Here is a 20,590-nt window from a genome sequence, read left to right on the forward strand (position 1 = left end):
GTTGCTGCACTGAACGGAGGTTTTCATTTATTTCTTCTCCTCTTTCTTGTCGTATATTTTTGTTTCTAAGTTTATTTAAATCTAGTGCCTTTCTGTGTGGTCTTCTAATCTTTTTTGGTCTCGCCTCTATCACAGTAACTACCGGGTTATGATCTGAGCCTATATCAGCTCCTGGGTACGTCTTAGTACATTTAACAGCATTATGATACCTCCTTGTTATCATAATGTAGTCTTTTTGATTTCTCACTATTTTTTATTTGGTATGTTGTGGAGATGTCCATGTATATAACTGTCGAGGAGGTAATTTGAAAAAGGTATTTGTTATTACGAAGTCTTCACTTTGGCAAAATTGAATCAATCGATCTCCTCTGTCATTTCTGTTTCCAAGCCCATATTTTCCTACTTGTTCTCCTACCTTACCTTGACCCACCTTGGCATTAAGATCGCCCATTAATATGTTAATGTATGGAAAGACTGACTTAATAAGTGAAGACAAACAACCTGCAACAAAAAGGTTCAGACCTGACAGTGAAGTCGAATAAATGAACCAAATTTTAACTTTTAAACCAATGTATGTAAAGAAAATAAAAAAAGTAAAGTTCAATTAACATTGCAAAATTTAATAAGGCAAGTGATGAAAAAAGCGACTTATTTTATCAATGCAGTAAGGCAGATTAGATAAATATTGTATATCATATTTGTAAGAAAAATAGAATAAAAATCAATATTGTTAATTATAAAAATACAAACAATTATAATTAATATAAGGAATATAATGTGTACCAATGTGTAATATAATGAATTACCTGAAATTTAATTTATAAAATATATAAGTATTATTACATCATTGATATACAATGAAAAAACATATGTTGATTTTCCGGGATTTTCCGAGATTTATGGGGGGTGAAAATTATGTCATCATTATTAATACTGCGACAGACTATTCGAGCAAATTAAAAAAAGAATAAGTATTTAGGGTGAATTTCAAATGAACTCAATTTTTCCGAGTTTTCCCATATTTTCCGGCCAGTGAAATATATTTAGTTATTCATATAGGGCCCAGAATAAAAAAAAGAGGCTTGCAGCTGCAAAGGAAGCCGAGATAATGTAAATTTTTCCTACGTGTTGCAATTTGAAGTTCCGATGCCGAAAAAAAAAACGGAGCTGAAACAGATATCCTCTCCACTTTCCTATGTCGATCTTTCGAAAGTACCGTCGTTTCGAAAAATTAGATAAATTTTATTGCTATAAGTTTCAATATAAAGTTTAGATTTTCATTCAAAATTTGTGCAAATTTTACTTCTTAATGTTTATAAACAATGGAGATATGATTTTTTTAAAAATAGTCACTAACTTCGTTCCTATTGGTCATAGAAGGTTTTATATTTTTTAATGTGAGCTTTGTTACCAGCTATCCAATGGTTGTACGTACAAGTCTGTAGCTTGAAAAATATCGAAGTTATTACAATTGTTTATAAGTAAAAAACATACCCCTTTTTCAAACGTTTATTTTGTAAATAATTTCGATGAAAACTCAATATGCATTTAACTTCTGAGATAGTCTAAGTCTTAAAGAATCCTATGAAATTTGCTGAATATGTCTAGCATCATGCATAGGGCAAGCTCAATAGTTTAAATAATTAGCCTCAGGGATAAACAAATTAAATAACTTATAAAATATTTGACTGATCGGAGGGAAATTTCGCACAAATCTAAAAGATGGTAATTCCTTGATGTTTAAATGTATTAATGCCATTTTATTTTGTTAATAAAAAAATTAATAAAATTTATAAATTAGTGCAAAAAAACTGCTTTTTTGCAAATATCTCTGTAAATTATTTATCAATTTTAATTAAAAAAACGGGAAAATAAAGATATTCTTGACATAAAAAAAATGACATAAATATTGTTTATTTAAAATGTAAGGGAAAAAATTTATAGGCAAAAAATCAAATTGTGACCATAAATTATTGCTTAAAAAAAACGCAAGGTAAAACTAGGAGTATCTTTTCATCTATTTATGATTTAGTATCCCCCACCTATGTCTTAAAAGCTTCAGATATCTGCGAAACATTTTTCCACCTTTTTTTTTAACCAGACTGGGCTAATGCTGAATGCAAGAAGTGGCTATGTTAAATATATTTCTTAAGAGATAGTTGTTCTTCTTTGCTGTTGAAAGATAAAAGAAAAAATATAGTATTTTTCGCAACAGCATTTACAGGAAAAATCACGTCCATATTTTATACGCCACTCTGTATAATATGCGTGATAAATAATGCATTAACAATAAGTAAATAAAATATATCATATTATGTCTGGTTGTTAAACGAGTGCTTATCACGTTTAAAGTTGGTGTGAGGCTATCAGTACATTACTCTCTAATCAAAAACTGTTGTTTACAAACAAATAATTCTAACTGTACATCAATTGTAAACTAATTTACATAGTTTCTAGTTCTTTTGTGATAATGAACAAGCTCCAAGAAAATCTTGGTGAGTATAACAGTATTACATATATTTTATAAAAATAATATACTAGACTGGACAATTTCAAATTTGTAATTTTACGTTAAAAAGTCAAAATGTTCAAATAAATAAAAATTACACTAAAATCTTTAACTTACACCAAGTATTACTAAAAGTATTTAATTTAAGATCTATAATAACAATATAATAAAGTATATAATTTATTATAAATATTGAAGTGGTTTGTTTTCGACACATTGCAATATACTGTTGGCGAATAAACAACCAAAAATATTGCACAATATCATGATTATCTAAATGTTCAAGATCAAAACTTTGCTATAATTCACCCAATTTTATTTTTAAATTGGTAGCGGTCTTTGTATCATCATGCAATTTTCGTTTATCTTTATAGTATATACAAGGCATTAGAAATATCAAGGTCCGGACTTTTGAACGTTGTGATAGAACTTTGATAAACCATTGTTTTTTTAGTTTTAGCATTACAGTGTGCAGATCCTTCTGTTCTTCTTCTTTTTCTTTTTATGTAGATATGACTCTGTCTGTTTTTAAATGTGCCTCCAGTAAGTTGTCGTTCCATCGTTTTCGTGGTCTTCCTACTGATCGTGTTTCTATTGGGGAACCGTCTCTTGCCTTCTTTATTACTCTATTAGTTGACATTCGGCTTTATGATCGCTCCATTCTACTCTTCCATTTCTTACCCAGTTCTTGATGTTTTGCACCTTGCATCTACGTCAAATATTTGTACTTCTAGCTCTGTCCCATAGTGTCTTATCATCAATTTTTTTGCTGAGATGAAAGTGTTTTCATCTCTGCTGTTTCTAACAGCCTTTTTATTCTCTCTGTCTCAGGTCATGTTTCTGCCGCATATGTTATTATTGGTCTGATGACTGTTTTGTAAATTCTGCCTTTCATTTCTTTCCTGATATTTTTATTTCTCCACATTGTTTCATTCTCCAAAAATGGAATAGTGCCATTATGATAATATTGCACAAAAAAGGAGATGTAACAGAAATTGGAAACTACAGATCTATCAGCTTGTTATCTCATTTATATAAGCTCTCTATGAGAATAATTACTAACAGACTGGTATCTAAGCTGGATTTTCACCAACCATTAGAGCAAGCCGGATTTAGGAGTGGCTTTGGAACGAATGACCACCTACAGGTGATAAAATCCTTAATAGAGAAAGTTACAGAATACAAAAAGCCATTGATATTAATATTTGTAGACTATGAGAAAGCGTTTGACTTAGTCCAGCATAGTTCTATGTTAAGAGCTCTTATATAGTATATTATTGATCATAGGTACACAACTCTTCTTCAGAATATATATAATAGCGCAACTGCTGCAGTTAGAATGTATTATGGCAACACAAATACATTTCCCTTCGAGAGGGGTATTAGGCAAGAAGATACGATCTCTCCTAAGCTATTCACCGCTTTGTTGCAGACTGCTATGAGAAACAATAATTGGGAGAATATTGGAGTCAACATAAATGGAGAATTTCTGAACAACTTGAGATTTGCAGACGACATAGTCCTTATTGCAGACCGGGTAGATCATGCCTGCCAGCTTCTTCAAGACCTTCAGAGCTCGTGTACACGAGTTGGACTTAAAATTAATTTCTCCAAAACACAATACATGACCAACCTAGTACTGGCAAAAAACATTTCAACTAACGGCACGCAAATTGAACAGGTGTATAGCTATAAATATCTGGGCCACGAGATTAAATTAGGAAGAGATAATCAAACAACGGAGCTAAACAGGAGAATAGGACTGGCATGGGCGGCTTACGAAGAACTAAGAGAAGTCTTTAGATCAGATATTCCCATGTGCTTGAAAAGGAAGGTCTTTATCAATGTGTACTCCCAGTTCTAACGTATGGAGCAGAAATATTGACCCTTACCAAAAAAGTAATCAATAAAATACAAGTGGCACAGAGAGCGATGGAGAGGTCAATGCCGAATATATCCCTCAGAGACAGTATCAAATACAATAATTACAATAATTTATTTAAACTACATAACAAACTACATATCTGACCTTTCAGTTCCAATTTGCATCTTAGTAAATTTATTGTTGTAACCATATATTTTGTCTTTAAATTTTCTAGCGGTTATAAAAAATTGGTGCAGCATCCGTTGTAAATCATCTTCACTTTGAGAGAGTAGTATTGCGTCGTCTGCATAGCAGATTATTTTAAGTTGTTTTTCTCTCATTTGGTATCCTTTTTTTATTTTTACTTTTTTTATTATTTTATCCATAGTCAGGTTGAACAATAGAAAACTCAGGGAATCTCCTTGTCTTATCCCATTGCCAGCTTCAATAGGGCCGGTTAGTTCTTCTACTTTTACTTTTATTCTGTTGTTTTGGTAGATATTGTCGATCGTTTTGATTATTCTTAGAGGTATCTCTCTTGGGTACAATAAGTGGATCCTTTAATTTGACCCGGTCAAATGCCTTTTTTAAGGTCCACAAAACATAGATATGCCGGTTCGTTATTTTCTAATGATTTCGTTTGCACTTGCCTTATTATAAATATAGCATCGGTGCTTAATTTTTCCGACCTAAAACCTTGTTGTTCGTCTGCTAGTGTTATAATTTCATTCAGTTTATTTGTTATCACTTTGGTTGTTAATAGTAATATTGTGTTTAATAAATTAATTCCTCGTACTTTTGGGTTCCGATTTGTCTCCCTTTTTGATGATAGGTATTAGAATGCGTGATCGCCATTCTTGAGGAATTCTGTTTTGTTCTATTATTTTTTGGAACACTATAAAAAACTACTTACTATCGAAGTAGAAGATCCAAATTAACCACACCCAGAAGAAAGCAACAATACACCATTTGAGCCTCCATCACTTCAAGAAGTACGGGATGCAATAAAACACCTAAAAAATAATAAATCTTCAGGAAGTGATGGTAAGCACGCGGAACTTATTAAATGTGGAGGTGCTACTCTGACTAATCATATATATAATATCATACTGAGAGCCCGGAATGAGGAACAAATTCCGGAAGAGTGGTGTTATGGGATCTTTTGCCCGCTACACAAAAAGGGTGATCAATTGTAATGTAGAAACTATAGGGGAATAACCCTCCTTAATAAAGCATATAAAATATTTTCGAGTATTTTATATGGTCGCCTGAGTGCATATTCAGAGGAGCTTCTTGGCGAATATTAAAGTGGTTTTAGGCCTGGTCGATCAACAACAGACCAGATCTTTGTGCTAAGGCAAATACTGGAAAAAACCAATGAATTCAATATCGACACATACCATCTTTTCGTAGATTTTAAATCGGCCTACGATAGTGTCCTAAGAAATAAATTGTATGAAACCATGGATGAATTTCACATCCCCGATAAACTGATAAGATTGGTTAAGGCTACAATGCGTAAAGTTGTTTGCAAAGTCGAAATACAGGGCGAAAAATCACAGGCATTTGATACGCATGTTGGGCTGCGACAAGGAGATGCGCTGGTGTGTCTAATGTTCAACATAGCTCTGGAAAAGGCGGTCAGGGATGCCCAAATAGAGAACAGAGGAAACATTTTTAATAAATCATCCCAAATTTTGGCATATGCAGATGATGTTGACCTAGTTGCCCGCACAACACGCAAGCTAGAAGAAATGTATGCCACCTTGTCAAACGCCTCAAAAAATATGGGCCTGCACGTAAATGAGGAGAAAACTAAGATAATGGTATCAACACCCAACAATAGAGCCAGAAATATCGGCCACCAATTCACGATTGATAACTCTACCTTTGAAGTGGTGGACAAATTCACATACTTAGGCTCCTTGATCACCAAGGAGAACGTCATGACGGAAGAGATCAAGCGAAGAATAATTCTAGCAAACAAATGCTATTTTAGACTGAGTAGATATATAAGAAGCAGAAACTTAAGCCAAAAAACAAAAATAACCATATACAAAACCCTTATACAACCAATGTTGACATATGGGTCGGAGAAATGGACCATTTCCAAGGCAGATCAGAACCTTCTGCTTATATTTAAACGAAGGATCATGAGAAGAATATTCGGTGGCATCTGTGAAAATGGTGTTTGGAGAATGAGGTACAACTACGAGATATATCACAGATATAAACATATATTTGGTGATAAAGACGTAGTATTCCTTATAAAAATAGTAGGACTAAGATGGACAGGACATCTGACAAGATCACAGCAGAACAATCCTCTTAGAAGAATCTTTATGTCATAACCTGTGGGAAGTAGAAGTAGGGGCAGGCCAAAACTCAAATGGAGGGACGGTGGAGATGAGGATGGTAGAAAAATAGGCGCGGAAATCTAGCAACAATTGGCAATGGATAGAACTGACTGGTGTAATAGACTTGGGAAAGCCGAGGCTCTTTTATAGGACTGTAGCACCAATAATAATAATGATAATATTTCTTTTTGTGTTCCGTAGAAGTCGTGTTCCATCTATTTTGAGAAGCTCTGCCGCTCTAGCGACTATAGCAATTGTTTCCACATACATAGTGAGACGTTTAATCAGTTAATAAGAATGTTGTCACCTTCTATCGCAAAAACAGACGCTCATCTTAGCCCAACAATACCTGTGGATGAAAGGTTGGCAGTATCACTTCAGGTCTTGACAACTGGCAGAACATTTGAGGATATGAAATTTTCTTGCATAGCCATATACCATGTTTTGAAGGACTATATTAAGATTAATACATATTAAGATTTTTTTTTAAATATTTAAATAACCCGTAAAAACAAAACGTTATGCATCGGCATAATCTCATGTGTATCTTCTACTTATTCCTTAGGCACTAGCCAGGGCGTAGTCTTACTCTAAATATGTTGATCTGAAGTCCGAATTCTTTGCTTCTCCGGCTTAACCGTTCAGTGATGGTAATCATTTCAACTTCATTCGCTGCTAATATAAGTGTGTCATCTGCTTATCGTAGGCTGCTGATTTTTCTGCCTCCTATAGCGATTCCTATATCCCATTCATCTAGTAATTTTCACATTATATATTCAGAATATATATTGTATAATACCAGTGACAGTATGCTGCCCTATCTAGTTCCTTGCTTTGTTTTAAACTCATCTGAATATATTCCGTATATTTTAACTTGGGCTAAGTTTTTATTATACAGATTTCTTATTAGGTTTACTAGGTGGTTGCGTACTCACATATTTTCCATAATCCAAAGGGGATCCTGTTTTACCGAATTAAAATCCTTTGTGTAACCTACGAAACAGAGCAACATTGGTATTTTGTGTTCTCTTGCTTTTTCTATTATCTGTCTGATGTTAAGTATCTGCTCCCGCGTTCCTTTTCCTGGTACGAATCCGCATTGTTTTTCGGCTATCACTGAAAACAGAAAGTTCTTTGCCGTTTATTTAACATATGTAGCATATTTGCTTATATGCGGAATAAAGTTTTGTAATTACTGCATACGGTTAGAGATCCTTTTTTAAACATAAAGATAAAGGTTAATTTGCATCACTCATCAAGTAATTCACCTGTGGTCGATATCATGTCGAACATATCCAGTATTACATTTACGCCAATCTCGCCCATTACTTTCAGAGTCTCTCCTGGTATGCCGTCAATCCCTGGGTTTTTTTTTGTTTCTTAGTTGTTCGCCTTTTCTACTTCTGCTCGTAAGATTATAGGTTCTGCCTCTCTTATTGCGTGTTTCTTGTGTTATGAGACTGATGCATCTTTTGAAGTGTGTTTGTACAATTCTGAGCAGTAATTTTCCTCTCTAATGTCTTTGCCTATGTCGGTTTTTTACTTCTCCATATGATCTTAAATGGCTTAAAGTTGTGGTTTAAAATTTCGGTCCAAATGTTTAACTTTTTTAAATAGTTCATGACTTTCATGGCGGTTTGGATGTTGCTTTAGTTCTTGGCACACGTTAATTATTTGCTGTTTTTATATCTGGTGCACATACCTTTTATTCTCCTGTTTAGCTTCACTATGTCTTGAGTGTGGCTTCCTGTTTTTGTGTTATGTTGTAGCATGACTCTTTTTCTCTCCACTATTTCTAATTTTTTCCCTGACATTCAATGTTTGTTTTTTGGGTTTTACGCGGTGTGCACTTTTTTCTTCTGAATATATCTAGCATTTTATTCCATTCCACGTTTAATTTGTCTTCTAATATTTAAGGTTTTTCTTTATTTATTAGTTTTATCTGGAATTCTTTTATATTATTTACCCTTAGCTGTGTTGTCTGATGAATATTTCTAGTTGTATGTAGTTTGAGCCTGCGGTTCATTTTTAGCAACTTATGATCTGATACGCAGTATGCTGTAGGCATAGATTTTACATTTAATACTCAGGTTTTCTATCTTTTCCGCACGAATACGTAGTCGATTTGATTTTTATGTCCTTTATTTCAACATGACTAGTCCATGTTGAGAGTCATCTTAAGTGGTGTCTATAAAGTGTATTTGTTATTACTAGATTATTTTCACTGGCAAACTGTAGGAGACCTTCTTCTCTGTTTCTAATGTCCAAGCTAAATATGTAGGAGACAGAACTTTAATCAGAAGAAGGCAAATAACTTATTAGATTGTATCATTAAGTTATTACGATATGGTAAAATATTTTTGTTTATTTATTTGCCAACACTGTATTTTAACGTTAACAGACACTAAACCCATTTAGTAATTATTATTTTTACATGATGGACTTTTAATATATTAAATACTCTTTTAATTTATTAATTTAGTTTGTGATCAGCTCAACATTTATGTCTGAAGATTTATTTTTAAATTTCCTTTCATTATTTTCTCCTGGTGCTTAATTACATAAATTTGTATTAATTTGTGAATTTAATATCCAGAACGTTGTACACCTGGAGATAACTACAAATGAAACTGCAGCGAGGCGAGAACTGTTGGCGTAGCATCTACAGTAGAACATTTATAATTTTCTCGAGAAATGGAAAGAAAAATAGAAAAAATTAGCTACATATAATTATTTTCGCATTCATTTATACATTTTATGAAACTTTTATGTATCTGACCCATTTCTTTTAAATAATCTTTATTACAAATCACTTTATAGATTTGAACTACTGCTACTTTTGTTGTTTATTTGTTTATCCAACAAATTTTTAGTTTTTTTCTTGTTGTGCTGACTAAGTTCACCTAAGAAATTTTACTTTTTGTGTACCTAAACAGTATACACGTTACTGGTAGATACGATTGTAAGTGTAGAAACTTGCCTAAATCAACAAATTTGTGGCGCTATGACAACATAAAAGGATTTTCAATAATAGAAAAAAAGATTCTACATACGCACTTCACCTTCTAGTCTAGATCATAATCATTCTTTTAATGACGAATTTCAAATTCTTTACATCCAAAATAAAGGCCTTAAGCTATCTTTATTAGAATTTATAGAAATTAACAAATTAAAAAATACAGACACAATTTTAAAGGATCAACTTGAGACAAACAGTTCTCCCCTTCCTTAAACTATTTAGTTAAAGTCTATAAAGTGTAAACACAGACCAAAAATAGATACTTAAGAAAGGCACTCTTAGAAGAGAAAGGATTACCAACGAACGCATTAGAGAAATAATGGGAATCAAACAAACAATTACAGATGACCTAACAACAAAACAACTTATCTGGTTCGGACACATACAAAGAATGGACGAACAACGAATGCCAAAAGAAATACTAAAGTGGCAACCAGAAGGAAAGAGAAAACGAGGTAGACCGAGAAAAAGTTGGAGCGAAGGAATAAATAAAGAACTGAGAGAGAGGGCCATAGAAGAAGATCTATGGAACAACCGGTCTAAGTGGCGATTGGAAGTCGGAAAACGGCGGAGAACGTTATAAACCGACAAGTAGTAGTAGTAGTAGGAAGGCACTCTGCTGAAACAGCTTTAGTGAACTTTAGTGATAAAATATTATAATACATTTTGTGTAAGTAAGTGTAAGTGTAAGTTTTTAAAACAAAGTTTTTAGTATTTTATTGTTATATAAAATGAATTTTCATCAAGTAACGGTCGAATCCATCACTTACTGAAAGATAAAATTAAGGATAGTAAAATATGTAAAAACTGTGGGGTTTGTTTGGAAAATTTGTGTGAAATTTGAATTTTCTTTTGTAAAGAAAATATTCTTTTGTAAAATAATTTTCTTCCTTATTATGCAATGTTACAAATCGATAGAGGAGTATTCATTCTATTCTTAAAAATTTGGTATAGGGGTTACTGGTGCCCTAAAGGTGTTAATTATAACCTAAAAATCTAATGTTAATAGGTCAATATCCGTGATTTTCAGGTCGTGAAAACAAAAAAATTTACCTTGGGTAGGATGCGAAAAATTTGCGGATTTTTAGAAAAACGCACCCTAGTTCAACTCTAAATTTTTGATATTATATGGGAAATGAGTCAATAGTCACAATCTTAAGCAGTTTTTATTTAATAAAGTTGTTACATTTTGGGCTACCAGTTTTAAGGATTACAATATTTGCCCCATCATCAGGCCCAAGCACGTTATTTTTATTAAAAATTTAAAGCTAAAACAACATTAAACAAGCACTAAACAACTGAAACACAATAAATAACACTAAATAATAACAAATTGAATGAGCAGCTATAACATTAATTAATAGTGAGATTGACAAACCACAGCTGGAGACAAAAAAATATATAATATAAATAAAAAATAATAACATCGTTCTATTTACATTTGAAGTAAAGATTATCTTAAAAAAAAAGAAAGGTGATTCTTAAAAGAAACTAAGGTACTTTTGAGAATCACCTTCCCTTTTTTTTAAGATAATCTTTACTTCAAATGTAAATAGAACGATGTTATTATTATATTTTATTTATATTATATATTTTTTTGTCTCCAGCTGTAGTTTGTCTATCTCACTCTCAATTAATGTAAGGTAATTTTGGTTTAAAATTTAAATTATATTTAATTCAACTAACACAATGATCCTCTAATAAACCCTATATTAACAGCTGACTGACTGTTTAGTGCAGCTTCCATCAGATTGGTGATACCCAATGGCATCATCTCAATATAATACTTGGTTTGTCAATCTCACTCTCAATTAATGTTATAGCTGCTCACTCAATTTGTTATTATTTAGTGTCATTTATTGTGTTTCAGTTGTTTATTGCTTGTTTTATGTTGTTTTAGCTTTTAGTTTTTATTACAAATAAAAATACCGTACTGAAGCCTGATGATGGGGCAAATATTGTAAGCCTTGAAACCGGTAGCCCAAAATTTATCAACTTTAATAAATAAATACTACTTAAGATTGTGAGTATTGACTCATTTTCCATATGAGTCATTCCATTTCCATACTCATTCCATTTCATCGTTTCTAAATTTTTGTTTTTTTTTGTTTATCTCATATGATATTTTCAGTACACAAAAAGGCATAAGGTACCAAAAATCGTGGTTGAATTTTATATTGAAACGAGCCGCCGGTCTTTGATTTAAACTTCGTAATTCAGAATCAAATTGTTGGTACTCTGTATTCATTCAAATCTATTGACTGTGTAAACGAAGACGAAGCTACCAACTATCCTTCTGAATGTTTAAACTCGTTGGATGTACCTGACTTACCACCGTACAATTTATAGCTGAAGGTTGGCTTGGTAGTCATGATATATCGAATCGTAAATCAACCAAAATGCGTTTGGTGATAAAAAACTGATGATAAATTTGATACAAGTGACTAATTTGACAAAATTCAAAGATATGGACTTATTTACTTTACTCGTGTCCAAGCTTGATCATTTTAAGTGTTCGGCACAGAATCAGGCAGAGTTTACTGCCTTGGTGTTGGTCTTTCACAAATCGTCCATCGTGCATCGAAACGGGCATTGGTTGTACAGGTGGCCCATGTCCTCGCTTAGGACGCACGTAAATACGGTACCATTTTCATCGAGCTGGCCTCATCTTGCTTTGTTGGTCTTCACAGCGGCCACGCCCGATCCCCTTTGGTTTAGTATTTTCTATGTTCTCCAATCGCAGTTCAAACCAGTCGGTGTATTTGGTTTCGGGGATACCAGTCTGGAGGTTTGACGGTAACGTCCCTAAGAAAACCTTTCCTGGATTTTATCATCACATGTCTGTCGTCAAATGACTGCCTAAAGCGCTCGATGTACTCTGTGGTTCATCTTTGCAGGTCCAGCTGTTCGATTTCCGCACACTGATATAATTTCTCTAGTGACGTTGCTTTTAGGCACCCTGTGGCTATTCGGCATGCTTCATTTGAGACCACGTCCACTTTCTGAACGTGTGCCGATCTACCTCAGACAGTGTATGCATACTTGCTCGTGAAAAAGCTGAGAGCGTTTGCTGTAATTAGGAGGACCTTTGGCTGGGCACCCCTTTTAGAATAGCGAAGTTTACGAAGTACGTTGTTACGTGATGCTACCTTCAGAGGGGACATTTGTCAGTGTGCTTTATATATGAGTGTTCTATTCAGCTTTACTCCGAGGTATATTGCATGCTCCACGTGTTCCAGTTGGTGTCTGTTCCATCTGATTTTCAGCTTTTTTTTATTCTCTCGATCTTAGGTGGAAAGGGCAGACTTGGGCTTTGGTAGGGTTAGGCTTTAGCGAGTTCCTATTATAGTAAATTGTTAAGTCTCAAAGTGCTTCCTCAAGCTTAGTTTAAACTTTTTCGAAAGTTTCCTTCGAAAAACCTTGAGTTTAAACAAATTTAATTTACAATTTGTATTGCATTCGCGATGACGATTAACAATCACAATGCCAATTATTAATTGTTTGTAGTCTGAACCCATAAAACCCATGTTTTTCACTTGGTTAAATATAGAGTAATGAGTGCCTTACCACCCGGCAAAATAGCGGAAAGGATAGAAGACAGATTAAGTTATGAGATAATATGAGATAAAGCTAGTTCTTGACGTGGCTATTTCACTTTAGTCATAATTATACGGATGACCTCCAAAATATTTTATTTTAATAATTTCTGATGTTAGAATAAATGATTGAATAAATTAAGATATATTGTAGTAAACAACATTAATTATTAGCGATTTTAAATTATAAATCTTTAAGTTTATTTAATAATAAAAATAACTTAACTGAAATATTTGATTAAACTAAACGTAGGTATATTCAATTCGAAAATAATTATTGTGTGTAGAATTGGCGTAATAGTTAGAGACGTGGTCTAGTGACAAGAAGATTGGAGGTTCAATTCACACCAAGGATAAAATTTTTGTTTTATTCAATCAAAAAATAATAGAAAATATGATACATATTAGGTAAAAAGTTTTAGAAAAACTCATTATTTACAGTTTATTCTTATTCCAATGTTAAAAAATAGAAATACAAAATAATTTAAATTCAATTTCAGTTTTACAGTCTTCAGTTGTGATTGCAAAATAATCCGGTTAAGACTGTTTAATGCCAAATCCATCACTAAATTCTCAGTGTTAATATAAATTCCTCTGTACAGGTAATTATTTTCAAAACAATTAACAACATTGTAATGGATGCTCGCGAACAGCTGAACTTTACAGCTAACCAAATCATCAAGCCATTAAAAATAATAACATAACGAGACGTGTTTTTGCACGGTAAACAGAAACTTTTTATTGAAAAAACAATTCGTGAAAATGGTTTTAACGGTCGAGGAAAAAGTGCAAATTGTTGTCTGGCATGTGAATGGATTATCAGACAACATGATTAGACAACAATTTGTAAATACGTTTCCAAATAGGCCGGCTCCAGCATGATCAACAATTCAGTCTATTATACGTAATTTTTTTACTTATGGATCCGTGTTTACTCCAAGAGGAGTTCGTAGACGACGGGAGGTAAATCCAGATTTGGAACTAAGGGACACTTTAATTTGTGCAAGTATTGAGTAAAATCCTACCCAATCAACATCTCGTCTCGGAGAACAATATGGAATTTCAAGATTTAGAGTAGGTAAAATTTTGAAAAGACATGGATACCGTCCCTATAAACTTCATAAATCCAACGAACAGTTCCCTGGGGATCAATATAGACGTTTAGAATTTTATCAAACTGCAATGGAAATGTCACATCAAGATGAACATTTTTTAGAGAACGTTTTGTTCACCGATGAATGTACGTTTTCATTGCAGGGCCGTCACAATTCAATGAATGCTCGGTATTGGTCTCGAGGAAATCCTCGTCAGATTTATGTTGCTCGTACCCAGCGTCCTCGAAAAGTAAATATTTGGGGAGGCATAATAGAGAATCATGTCATTGGTCCATTTTTTATAGACGGTATGTTGACTGGGCGGAAATACTTGGAACTTCTGCAAAATCAAATTGTCCCAGCCCTTCGTAATTTACCAATACCTTTCGATTCCATATGGTTTCAACACGATGGTTGTCCCGCACATAATTCTCGCATCGTCAGTAAATATCTCAGTGCGACTTTTCCTAATCGATTGATTAGTGGCCACGGAGATATTTTTTGGCCTGCAAGATCACCTGAACCTGAACCTTGTGATTTTTTTATGTGGGGATATATCAAGTCCAAGCTATATGGAATTGAAGACGATAGGCCTAATTCTCTCCAAGAATTAAGAGAAAAGATCTCTGATTCAATGAGAAGTATTAGTCCAGAAACATTAACTAATATTAGACGAAACTTTTATAATAGATTGGGTTGTTGTTCTGCTGCTAATGGAGGCTTATTCGAACATTTATTGTAAATACATAGAATATTTTTTTTTATTTTTATAGAATTTCTACCTATTTAAATATTTTTGGAAGTACATTTATTTAGAACGTTCTTTTATATTTGAAGAATTATTACTTTATTTTCGAAAGTACGACATTGTTTTTTCAATAAGATTTTCATGTTTTACTATAAACACTTCTAATAAAAACTGAAATAATTGTCTAGTGATTTAAAGCAAAACGATATAATATCTGCATAATTTCAAATTTTTAAAAAAGTAAAACCTTCATGTGGGATTTGAACCCTGAACGCCTGCATGAGAAAATCGTGACTTGAACTCTGATCCATCAAACTTTTATATTTGTTTAGTGACAGTTTGGGTTATTGTTCTGCTGCTAATGAAGGCTTATTTGAACATATTGTAAATACGTTTATTTACAATATTTTTTTTAATTTTGTAGAATTTTTACTTAAGCAAAACGATCTCTGCATAATTTCAAATTATTAAAAAAAATAAAAAAAGGAAACCACTCTAATCGTCTGCGACGTCTGTGTCGAGTTCTTACCACTAATCCACGAAGGATAGTGATTATTCCGTGATAAGAGTGTATGAAATCCTCACATCATAGTAGAAATTATTCTTGATTAATAATTTAAAACTTTAGATTAAATAATTACTATTAATTAAATTATTTTATTCACATTTTTGCTTTATTGTGGTCACTCAGTTTTTACTTTATGTGAAATTAAAAAATGGAAATACGTCACACATACGTTACACATATTAATTATGACCGAGGTGATTTAGCTCGAAGCTAACGTCTAAAGGTGTAAAACTATCGATTTATAATGTTAATTATAGGTTTCTACTGATTATTTCCCACCTCTACTACTTTCATCCCTTTTTATTTCACAACGTATTATATTTTCTACCTTTTGCGTTATTTTGCCGGTTCTTAAGGCACTCATCACTGTATATGGCATGTTTACGTATTGGTAAATCATCTGCTTTGTTTGTTTTTGCACCTACATGAAAAAAATGTTGTACATCAGAAGGTGCCTAACTCAAAAGAATAAACCCGTATGAATAAACGGTTTATAACTGAGGAACAGCTGTACCGATTTTAATGTTATGTGGCTTTTGGATTGGACATATCTATGGAATGAAGTAGATATGTAATAAAGCAAATTTAAGACAAAGTATTAAGGGACATGAGGCCTTGCTAGGTGACATCCACACGGACGTTCTTATGGTCCCTATCTGTTCCAGTTCTTGACTACGACACGACACGACTCCATACTTTGCTGGGAGTTACTCGAATATTGAAATTTGGAAATCGATATTATTAATAATGCAATAAAGAAAATTGCAAGGAGTAATGAAGATATACTTTACCAACATGTAAACATTAAGACTATTCAGCTTTGAATAATCACTTCACAGTTAATACGAAGACGACTCACATGGCCAAATTCCTTTGGGTTAATGTAAAATGGTGTAAAAGTGAAAAGAGTGCTATTTACATCTTGACAACTAGTACGACAAATCAAGAAAAACTAAAGACGACCATTGGGTAAAGTTTAGATTAAATGGTAGCCTTCCGAAATTTAGATTAAAAATAAATTGTTCATTGATCTGATGGGCCAAACCGTTACTGCTTAGAAGCATTAACATATGATATTGTTTAAAACATTTATATAAATTTAGTCTAGTTTAAAGTTGTCTCTAATGCTGTATAAATTATATTTTACAGATATTTCGCCGCAAGAATTTGTGGACCAGCTGTTAAATGAGGGTTCCAGGATACCATGTGATAACACAAATGATTCATTTAATCAACAAGGCGATGCCGTTCCTCCTTATTTTGATAAGCGGCTGTTTAAAATGTACGTAGAAATTAAAAAAACTTAATTATTTACAGTGTTTTACAGACATGTCTTTTCTAATGGTCTCCACTATCTTCTTTTTTCTTACTCCACTACTCATTCCAGAGGCTTGGCAGTAAACAATTCTTCGTAATGGACTATTATTACTTCGTTGAACCGTTGAACGTGTCCGTACTATCTTAACTCATGTTCTTTCATAATGGCAATAATTGGTGCATACGCAGACCACCTAGATAGCTTAAACTATTACTTTTCACAATAATTTAATAATTCAAATCGTAATCTAGTCAAAATTACTCTATCTACAAATAAACATTCGGAATATTCTGTTTTTTTCCGAAACCTAGAAATGTTTTCATTAGATAAAATTGAAGCAAAATACATCTACATGTCTAAATATTTTGCAGCATGATTTCTGTTACACCATTCTATTAGTTCTTCACAAAATTCAAATCTTATGTCATAGACCTCTTCGTTAAATCCTCGCACTAAATTCAATTTGTAATGGTGGTATTTAAGTTTCTTCACGTTATTATTGAACTTTGGCTGATGTCATCATTATAGGCTGAAGTTCTAAAGCTTATATACAGTTTTTCCTGGAAATTAGTATGTTTCTTAAAGGTATGAGCCAAGTGCATTATTTAACACATTTAGCGCCATGTGCCCACCGGTGGGCATTTTCATTATTTCCATTAAGACCGAGTGCCCACCGGTGAGCATTTGATGTCGGTTGCTTCAAGTCACCGTGGTCACCCGTGGACACGATTTATATTAGTTTGACGTATGTTGACGTATTCAGTGGTTCCAGGAAACAACAGAATTTTACATGGACCGAGCAGAATGAATGTATCAGTTGTGATTTTGAGCCGTGCAAAAAACTGATACAATTTTGTATTTTTAGATAGTATATTACAAAAATAAATGGAATTTTATCCTAATATTAATACAAATAAACGAACAAAGTGAGAAAAACATTAAAAAACCAGCAATGTTAACGTAATACAACAAAAATAATAAAAATTAAACTTTTGGAAATGAGATAGTTGCCAGATGTTTTTGAAAACATTCGAGGCAGATTGGCAGGTTACATGTATCGCAATATGTATTTATTTTTTTCGCATTTTTACGAGCATAAGCTGGATTTTGTCGCTGAGACATAGTCTTGTAGCATGCACTGCACCTTTTTCTGGTAACCCTCTGTAACCGGTAACCTTTTGTCCCTCGTATTCTTTCAGGAAATGTTTTATCTTGGAAGTGGAAGGCCTTGATAGAATTGGATTTAAATCTTGATAAACCAAAGCCTCGATGATATTTTCCTTGAATTCTATTATGCCCATTTTGTTATTATTAATTTTGTTATATAGATGCAGAGCATTTACCATAGCTGTTGCAGTAACAAAATGAAAAGCGAGTCACTTATACCACTTGACGGTTCTTCTCACGTATGGCGCATAAGATGCCATCTGGTCAGACTGGTCGACAAAAGCTTTTCCTTTGTTGTAATCTACAACTATCGCTGGTTTATTAACTTCTTGTCCTCCTCTGCGAGTTACTGTCACCATAGAGTCGTCATGTTTGGTACTGAGCATAAGAACATCTCTTTTATCTTTCCATTTGCAGACAACTGTTTTATTTTCGTTTTGTTGGGCCACGACTTCACCCTTTCTCAGTTTAGTTTTTACCACATCTGGGGGATTATATTTTCTGTTTGTCCTTAGGGTTCCTACTAAATGTGTTTGCCGTTGAATAAGACTATTAGACAGCGAAACACTAGTGTACCAGTTATCGGTATATAAAGTTCTACCTGTATCAAAAAGTCCCACCATCAGTGTCGTGACAATTTTTTCGGCAACTGATACATCGTCTGCTCTTTATTTGCCTGTGTAGACTTTAAACGACCATGTATAGCCTCCAGAAACACAGAGTTTGAAAACCTTTATCCCATACTTATGCCTTTTATTAGGAATGTACTGTCGGAAATAAATACGTCCTCGAAATGGTACGTTGCTTTCGTCAATACAAACTTCTTCTTCGGGATTATACGATTCTTTGAATTTCTTTTCTAGTAAGTTCAAAAAATTTGAGATTTTGTGAAGCCTGTCTTCTGGATTAATTGGCTGCTCATTATTTGATAGATGAAACATCGAAAGTAACATCTCAAATCTATTGCGGCTCATTATTTTTGGAATTCCATTTTCATAAATTCTTTTTGTGCTCCAGTAATCCCTCAATTTTGGCAAATGCATAAGTCCCATCCATACAACGATACCCAAAAACTTGCGCATCTCTATAGGATCAGTGTCAACCCATTTATTAAGTCTTGGAGTTTGGCTTCCTGCTGGGGCAGCATCATTCGCAGTATTTCTTTGCGCAGCAAATCTATTGGTTTCTTCCACTAACAATGAGATAATCTCATCGTCTATGAAGTGTTCAAAATAAGTTATAGGAGATGCACCACGAAGTTTCTGGATTATATTTTCGTGTACACCGGTGTGGGCAGCAAGAAAATTAAATTTCAATCTGTCTCCTGCCACAGGCTCCCACTTGGTCTCGGGTATAATATCGGCCAGAGGAACAACTTCAGCAGCTTCGTCCTCGACATCAGATACAGCTAATTCATCCTCACTTGAATAGGAGCTTCCTTCATATGAGTAATTCCGATCTGCAGTGGAGTCGTCGTCGGAATAGTCTTCTGCTTCAACATCAGACATTATTGTTTAAAATTTGCAACAAAAGAAACAATAAAATGCATGACCACTGGTGGACATTTGGTCCCACACTGTAAAATTACATCCTGGGACGACGTGACCACTGGTGGGCATTAAAAAAAATCACAAAAAACAAAGTTGGAAAAAGAAAGTATGGTTTAAAATATAATAATTATCAGTTACAAAATAGATTTATAGAAAAAAAGGCATTTCATATGTTTGGTCCCAGGGAGTGAATAACCAATTACAGCGTGGCGCTAAATGTGTTAAAACAAAAAGGTTTTATAATAATTTTTTGGAAAGTCAACTGTTTAAATTGGTCTTATTGGCTAAAAAAAGCAAATATCTAGGTCAAGGTTGCACTCCTTGTTGTACTTCGTTAATTACTGTAAATCATGAATCATATATCGTAAGTCATAATATTATGTATTGAGACAGATAACAGTGATAGAGAAAAAAACATATTTGTTTTTATTAAATATCTAATAATTAAGGTTTGTATACTGTTTTAACTTACATAAAAAAATTAATATTATCATAAATGTTCGAAGTGACTGCCATCTGCACGGATACATGCATTTATTCGAGTAATCTAATTATTCTTAATATCATATGTATGTAAATTGTATCAGATTATTCTAGCACCATCAAAAATTCGTTGTCGCAATTGAACTTCTGTTTTAATTCTATCCTAGTTGTCGTATACAATAACCTTAGATGTCTTCAAAAATAAAAATCCATAACATTGCACTTCGGCGTTCTGGGTGGCCACAGAATGTGTCCATTACTACTATCGAGTTAGAATATATTCTAACTCTACTCGATTATAACTTTGCACAACGTTC

General features: G+C 33.3%; 1 protein-coding gene across 1 annotated transcript in view; it reads left to right on the forward strand.

Moving 5' to 3' along the window:
* The first annotated feature begins 2,333 nt into the window (after positions 1–2,333).
* LOC140450301 (uncharacterized) overlaps positions 2,334–20,590 on the forward strand; it is a 44,463-nt gene continuing 26,206 nt past the window's right edge. The window contains exons 1-2 of the mRNA XM_072543853.1: positions 2,334–2,495; positions 16,905–17,037. Of these exons, the coding sequence (XP_072399954.1) occupies positions 2,471–2,495; positions 16,905–17,037 (158 nt within the window). The 5' untranslated portion in view covers positions 2,334–2,470. The remainder of the gene's footprint in view (positions 2,496–16,904; positions 17,038–20,590) is intronic.

Source organism: Diabrotica undecimpunctata, chromosome 9 (assembly GCF_040954645.1).
Source record: "Diabrotica undecimpunctata isolate CICGRU chromosome 9, icDiaUnde3, whole genome shotgun sequence".
NCBI classification, from domain to species: Eukaryota; Metazoa; Arthropoda; class Insecta; order Coleoptera; family Chrysomelidae; genus Diabrotica; species Diabrotica undecimpunctata.